Source organism: Mus caroli, unplaced genomic scaffold, assembly GCF_978045245.1.
Source record: "Mus caroli unplaced genomic scaffold, Mus_caroli_1 scaffold_1, whole genome shotgun sequence".
NCBI lineage: Eukaryota > Metazoa > Chordata > Mammalia > Rodentia > Muridae > Mus > Mus caroli.
Window position 1 is genome coordinate 89062603 of NW_028227256.1, and position 7809 is coordinate 89070411.

Consider the following 7809-nt stretch of genomic DNA (forward strand, 5'->3'; position numbering starts at 1 on the left):
ATGGAACTAGAAAATACTCTAACTGAGGGAACCCAAACCCAGAAAGATAAACATGGTATGTACTCACTTATAAGTGGATAGTAGCCAGAAAGTGCAGGATAGCCATGCTACAATCCATAGAACCACAGAAACTAAGTAACAAGGAATGCCCCACTAGAGACACTTTAATCTCACTGAGAAGGGGAGACAGAGTAGACATCAGGAGGGATGGAGCTAGGAAATCAGGTTGGGGAGTGAGTGAGGAGGGATCAGTAAGAATCAATTTGGGAGAAGATCCAGGGAGAGAATACTGGGAGAGACAAGAGGATTGGAAAGGGGGCATCTCTGGGAAGAGTAAGAAACTTTGGACAATGGAATCTCCCACTAATCTACAGTTGACCCTATCTAAGACTCCTGACAATGGGAGATATTGATCCTGTAATAGCCATCTCTTGTAACCCAAAGACTTCCAATGGAAGGACTGGGACACCAACTTGGTCATAAAACTTTAGAACCACAATTTCTCTTGTCAACAAGATATGCAGGGGTAAAGATGAAAGATGGAGCAGAAATTGAGGGAATGGCTAACCAATGACTGGCCCAGCTTGAGACTCATGCTGAGAGAGAGAGAGAGAGAGAGAGAGAGAGAGAGAGAGAGAGAGAGAGAGAGAGAGAGAGAGAGAGAGAGAGAGTCTACTCCAACACTATTAATGGTGCATGCTATATTTCCAGACAGGCACATAGCATAACTATTATCTAAGAGGCTTCACCCAGCAACTCATGGAAACATGAAAAACCCACAGCCTAACCTGAAGCAGAGCTTGGAGAATTACCTGAAAGAGAGATACAAAGAGTGGAAGGAGACAGAGAGGTGAAGGACACCACAATGAAACATACAGAACCAACTAACCTGAGCACAGAGAGACCCATAGAGATTGAACCTCCAAACAGAGTATACATGGGACAGACATAGGCCTTCACATATATGTAACAGTTATTCAGCTCAGTCTTCATGTAGGACTCCTAACTGTAGGAGCAGGAGCTGTATTTGACTCTGTTGCCTGCCTTTGGATACCTTTCTCTTCACTGGCCTGTGTTGTCCAACCACAATAGGAGATGTGCTTAGTCCTATTACACCTTGCTATGCCAAGACAGGTTGATATCCATAGGAGGCCTGCCTTTTTCTGAGCCCTTTTCTGAGGAGAAAGGAAGGGTGTGAGGATGGCAGAGAGAAGAGGTGAGAGCATGGGACAGGGAGGGGAAGGTTTGACCAAGATGTAAAATAAACTAATTAATTAAAAAAGAGTTTAAAACTGAAAAAAGTGTGCATCCGTGAGAGGACTGCAAGGTTCAGACCAACCCATAGAGACCAGTGACACAGAAGCAGATTGGTTACAGCTCCATTTCCAAGGGACATCAGAGTGCACATGGAGACACTCTTATAGGAGACAGATCTATAGGAGTCACTGTGGAGTGATAGGGCCAGAGACCAGCAATGAGCTAGAAAAGATATTTGCAATATATGTAAAATGTGAGGGTCTGTTATATGTAATGAGTTCACAAAAGCAAACAAGAAAGGGCTCAGCAATTGAGTGGGAGAATTGAAACATGAGTAAGAGGAAAGGTAGAGAGGAAAAACAAGTCCTGAGTGCTGTCTTTCCAGGAGGGAACCAAACCTGGAGTGCAGTTGTGGGAAGGGTCTAAAGGAAATGGGAGCATCTGTTCCCTGGATCACAGGGACAGCACGGTGGGGTGCTGACCTTAATAATATGGCTTGTGGATACGGTCTGCAGGGAAGGTAACCCTCTTGTTGATGTTCAGGTGCCCTGCCTGTCAAAGTAACAGCACCCCAGAAGAACAGTGTCACCATTGCCTGGGCTGTGTGGTATAAAGTGGCCAGTGAGAGATGGATGACGGATGCATGAAGGAGTAGTCAGCCATGGCAGCAAAATCATGTGTGAATCACGTAAAAGAAGTATCATAGATATTGGGCATTGAGCCTGCAGAGTGTGCTCTTCCTGGCACACTAGCTACTAGGGACAGAAGGAGGTTACTCTGGCCACTGTGAGTTTTCTTTTTTGTCTCTTTAAGGTTGGGTCATTGCTTATCGGCTTGAATTCCTCCATGTAGAAATTGTGTTGTGTTTTGCAAACCTCAAACAGCCAGAAAGGAACATAATCAGGCTTCTACTAACATCAAGGGTATTGGTTTGCACTTAACAGACTGTATAGCTCTAGTTGCCACCTAGGAGTGACCTGGCCATCTACCCTAGGGAGGGCTCACTACATAGTTTTTCCCACACAAATGGAGTGAGTTGGTGAGAAAATCAAGGGAATGGGCTGTGGCCAGTGGACCACAACATTGCCCTATAGGAGTGACTACTGGAATGAGGGACAATGGATTCAGGTGGTATGGAGTTTCTTTGCTATAATTCTGGTGGTCCCTTCAAGGTTTCCAGAGGACTGCAAGGTTCAGACCAACCCATAGAGACCAGTGACACAGAAGCAGATTGGTCACAGCCAGCCTTCCAACTCTGGAGCCCAGGGATTTAGGGTCCCAGTTGCCAGCGGCCAGCATTACCTTAATTGGCCTTTGGAGGCCAAGAGCCTCAGCACTATGAGGTACAGAGCATCGCATCCAGCAGAGTGACCCCAAGGGCAGGCAACTCCACACAATGCCCTGCTAGGGTTGACATGAGAGCGAGCCGGCAAATGAGGAAGCCCTGCCTTCTTTCCTACAGAACCCAGAACTTGCCACAGCCAGAACCATCACAGTCAGTCCCTTACAGAGACCTGGTGCCCACCTCTGTTCACAGTCATCTCACTCCATGGCTGACCTGATGACGGTCCAGAGACATCTGATGACTGCCACTCCATATCTATCATAGAACAGGTTTTTCATCGTTGGGCACTGGGAGCATGAGTGTTAGATGTATGAATGACCTTGGAGTAGATCGGACTCTTACCTAGGGAAGGTAAGTTCATTGTATTACCTGTGGGGATTAGGAGACCATCCATATGGATGGAGAGAAGAAATGTGGAGCATACAGTGTGCACAGTGCCTGCCATGCACCAAACCCACCAAACTGACATGTCTTAATCTGATCATCCTTGCTTTTGGCACACGTTGGGGTATGCCAATTGTGGGCCTTATTAAACACCAGCTCCAATTCTGCAGGCAGGTGGGCTGACACTCTTCATCCAACCAGCTCACAGGATACTGTGATGGTCCTTGCTCAGGAGAGACAAGGCCAAGGGAAGCACAGGCTTCCCCTTTTCACACAATGTCTTCCAGCTCTTCCACAGCAGACAAGGGTTCTCACCCCATGCCTCCCTTTTCTTTCTTTCTTAGATAATGTTTTTCCTCAGCACCCTGGGAAGACCAAGCTTGTCCTTGTTACAACTAGAAACAAAGGACCAACTTTCATTTACACATCACACACATCACCATAGAAACCTAGGCAGTCAGTACTGTGAATACCCTCATAGAAGCAGGGGGAGGGAGGTTGATAAGGGGCTTTGGGGGGAGGAGGTGAACTGGGAAGGGATAACATTTGAAAGGTAAATAAAGAAAATATCCAATTTTAAAAAGGAGAGAAAATGGCTATAAATGGCCAGAAGACCAGAGGACAACTCTCTCCCTCTCCCCCCTCTCTCATTTTTCAATGGCAAAGTACAAGACTTTATAAACTCAAATAAATGAAGTGGAATAGGAAGTAAAATTGGCCATGTGATCTAGTGGGAGAATGTTCCAAATCTGTCTGAAAACCTGCTGTGTTTCAGGACATGGGCCTCAGCTGCCTCTTCACCACAGTCTCCAACGTCATCAGCTGGAGATGCTCACATCCTCCAGCAAGCTGTGGATCTGTACATTGATTATTACTGTGGACAAGTCTTGGAGCTAGAGTTGCTGAGCATCCTGCAGGGTATACAGAGGCTCAGTCTCAGCATGGAGAGTGCTGTTAGTACTCTTGACTAAGAGGGACTCTTCCTGGAGGAGACATGATCAGCCTGTTTGAGAAGGATAGAAGGTCCTTATGAACATTTTGAATCAAGGAGGGCTGGTTGGTCCGGGTGAACTCAGTAGGCAACTGTACTAGTGGAGCTGTTCTGGGGTGTCTCTGTGATGTCACAGAAGTGACTAAGAGGCAGGCATGTGAACCTTGAAAGGCTATCTATACTCCATCACTCAGCTCTGGAAGTCTCTCTGCATCCTCAGATCACTGCCCAGCCTCTTGTAGAAGGAAGGCTCAATAAATTCTTGAGAACTAAGTAAATCAGAGGAAATGTCCCCTTTCAGGCCACTCCAGATCATCTGGCAGATCACAGCCTTTAGCAGGCTTTTTGGGAGAGTGATCAGCATGTCGAGAATTGGTTCTGGGAGCCTGTAGAAATCCAACTACAACAGTGAAATCAGCTCCCCCTCTCTGCATCCATCTATCTACAACTTTTCTTACTCATGGCCACACAAGTGCACAGAAATGGAAGCCTCTCAGCAGTGTCCTTGCAGGGGTTTGTGTTGGTGGGATTTGAGGGAGGTGCAAAGACCCAGGCTCTGCTCTTTGCCGTGTTCCTGACCCTGTATGTAGTGACTGTCCTGGGCAACCTCACCATGATCGTGGTCATCACCCTGGATGCCCGCCTGCACTCCCCCATGTACTTCTTCCTCAAGAACCTGTCCTTTGTTGACTTCTGCTACTCCTCTGTCATTGCTCCCAAAGCCATGACCATCTTTCTCTCTTCTTCTAAGGTCATCAGCTTTGCAGGATGTGCCACTCAGTTCTTCTTTTTCTCCCTTCTGGTTACAACTGAAGGCTTCCTGTTGGCAGTCATGGCCTATGACCGTTTCATGGCCATCTGCAGTCCCCTGAGGTACCCTGTGACCATGTGTCCCATGGCATGTGCCCGTCTGGTCCTGGGCACCTACTGTGGTGGCTGCCTGAACTCCATTGTGCAGACCAGCCTCACGTTCCAGCTGCCCTTCTGCAGCTCCAACCGTATTGACCACTTCTACTGTGATGTGCCCCCATTGCTCCAGCTGGCCTGTGCTGACACAACTCTCAATGAGCTTGTCATGTTTGGCATCTGTGGGCTCATCATCGTGTCTACCACTCTTGTGGTCCTGATCTCCTATGGCTACATCACAATGACCATTCTCAGGATGCGCTCAGGGTCAGGGCGGCACAAGGTCTTCTCCACCTGTGGTTCACACATGACAGCTGTGTCCTTGTTTTATGGAACTGTGTTTGTCATGTATGCTCAGCCAGGTGCTCTGACATCCATGGAGCAGGGGAAAGTGGTCTCTGTCTTCTACACCCTGGTTATTCCCATGCTGAACCCCCTCATCTACAGTCTGCGCAACAAGGATGTGAAGGATGCCCTGAGGAGGCTGGGACAGAGACATAGCCTTGTGAAGGAGGATGTGCAATGAGGGCTGGAGGGAAGACTTCTAATGAAACACTGTGCAATATCTTCTATTCCTCCATCCTGCAATGATTCCTAGGCTCACATTCTAGACGAGGTACTAACTAAGCAGGTAGCATAGTGCTGATCTGTTGAGGGGGAGAGAAAGTTCAATGCCACTTTTCAATGTGTGTTGCAGTGAACATAATTCACATTTGCTGGTAATGAAAGAGTTTTTTTTTTTCTCTGAAAGGAAATCGATATTTGGACTGATGTACAAAACAGAATAAATTGCTAAAGCTTTTTCTGATCCCACTTTGATGTCTATCTTGGTAACTCCTTCTGAGCATACAACGGTCTCCTGTTTCCATGTAGTTAAGCTCTCTCTGAAGCTTTAGACTTGTCAAATTTGACTCCAGATGCTGGAGAGGTGGCTCACCACTTAAGAGTGCTTGGTGTTCTCGCAGAGCTCAGTTCCAAGTACCTATGCCAGGAGACTCATAATCATCGTGTAACTCCATCTCCAGTAATGGTCTATGATCCATCCATGGCCATCTACTGTCTCCTAAGGTGCCCTATGGCCGTGTGTCCCATGGTGTGTGCCCATCTGGTCCTGGGTACTTACTGTGGAGGCTGCCTCAAATTCTTTGTGCAGACCAGCCTCACGTTCCAGCTGCCCTTCTACATTTCCATCCATATCAAGCACTTCTAGAATGGAAACATTCAGTAACATTGATGAGGATGAATAATTTCGGATTAAACACAGTATGTCATGTTCATGGGGGATAAAGGTCAGCATCCAATGTAATTTATAAACCATCATATTTGATCAGATGTAACTCCAAATCCATACCCACTTTTTACTTCATTAGGTGCACATACACACTCATCCTTACTAAAAGATAAACATAACACACATATATAAAATTTTAAAAGTCATAAAATAACTCTAAGCATATTGCCAAGTTTTCCTCATAGTGAGTTCCATGTTTATGGTGAAACACATCTAGCATAGATTGTATGTCACAAAGTGTCTGAATTTAATGTAGTAGTGAATATATACATTTTACATAGGTATATACGCATATGTTGGAATCAATTTGTAACCCCACACTCTTGGGACTTCACTATATTGTAGTTAGGAAAAGATGTGCAACCCCACTGTGTCCTCCATTCAACCCCAGGAATTCTGCTCCAAGTTCAACACTTGTCCAGATCTGACCAGAGTTATCACTCCCTTCTGAGAGCTTCCTATAAGACAGCCAAGGTCTTTGTCTTGTTCTTGATGTCTGCTGCTCAGCATCATGTCCTTGTGTGAAACCATACATGAAGGCTGCATGGTTTCTAAGGCTTCGTGTGAGTGCAAGTTGAAGGGGGACTGCTTTCACTCTGCACTTGGGAATACATGTATGGATTTAGTTACTTTCTGACACACAATAGCCACTCTCAGCAAGAATTTAAATTACAACTCATAAGAAGGATAGAATTAAAAGTGTAAGGATACAACTTCAATAGACAACTGATCTCTACATGTTATTAAAAATCCAATTGTTGAATGTTTTAATTTTGGTAAACAAGGTCAAATAAAAGGGATTGTAGGAGAATGCCATCCTGTATCTTGGGTCCCTCAGAGACCAGTCTGCCAAGGAGAGTGTGCAGGTGGCAGAAGCAACATAGCTTCTTGGACAGGGTCCCTTCAGGCCTTCATCTTCAGCCAGGAGGCAGAACTGAGACCCAGACCTCTGTGCACCTTCCCTTCAAGAGGAGAGCTTGCCCGAAGAGAGTGCTCTGACCACTGAGACTCAGGAGAGAGTTGGACTCCCAGGAGTGCTGACAGAGGCTAACAGAATCACAGGAGGAACAAGCTCCAGCCAGAGACAATGATAACAACTAACACCAGAGAATACCAGATGGCAAAAGGCAAACATAAGACTCTTACTAACAGAAACCAAGACCACCGGGCATCATCAGAACCCAAGCACCCACACCACAGTGAGTCCTGGATACCCCAACACACCCAAAAAGCAAGATTCGGATTTAAAATCATAACTCATGATGCTGGTAGAGGATTTTAAGAAGGACATTAACAACTCACTTAAAGAAATACAGGAGAACACTGGTAAACAGGTAGAAGTCCTTAAAGAGGAAGCACAAAAATCCCTTAAAGAACAGGAAAACAGTGCTAAACAGGTAGAAGTCCTTAAAGAAGAAACACAAAAATCCCTTAAAGAATAACAGGAAAACACAACCAAACAGGTGATGGAATTGAACAAAACCAGTGAATATCTAAAAATGGAAGTAGAAACAATAAAGAAAACCCAAAGGGAGACAACTCTGGAGATAGAAATCCTAGGAAAGAAATCAGGAACCATAGATGTGAGCATCAGCAACAGAATACAAGAGATGAAAGAGAGAATCTCAGGTGCAG

At 45.7% G+C, this 7809-nt stretch overlaps 1 protein-coding gene across 1 annotated transcript; it reads left to right on the forward strand.

Moving 5' to 3' along the window:
* Positions 1 to 4437: 4437 nt before the first annotated feature.
* On the forward strand, positions 4438 to 5409 carry LOC110301739 (olfactory receptor 9S13-like). Its single transcript, XM_021172368.2, has one exon. The coding sequence runs from the start codon at positions 4438 to 4440 to the stop codon at positions 5407 to 5409; it is 972 nt and encodes a 323-aa protein (XP_021028027.1).
* Positions 5410 to 7809: the final 2400 nt, after the last annotated feature.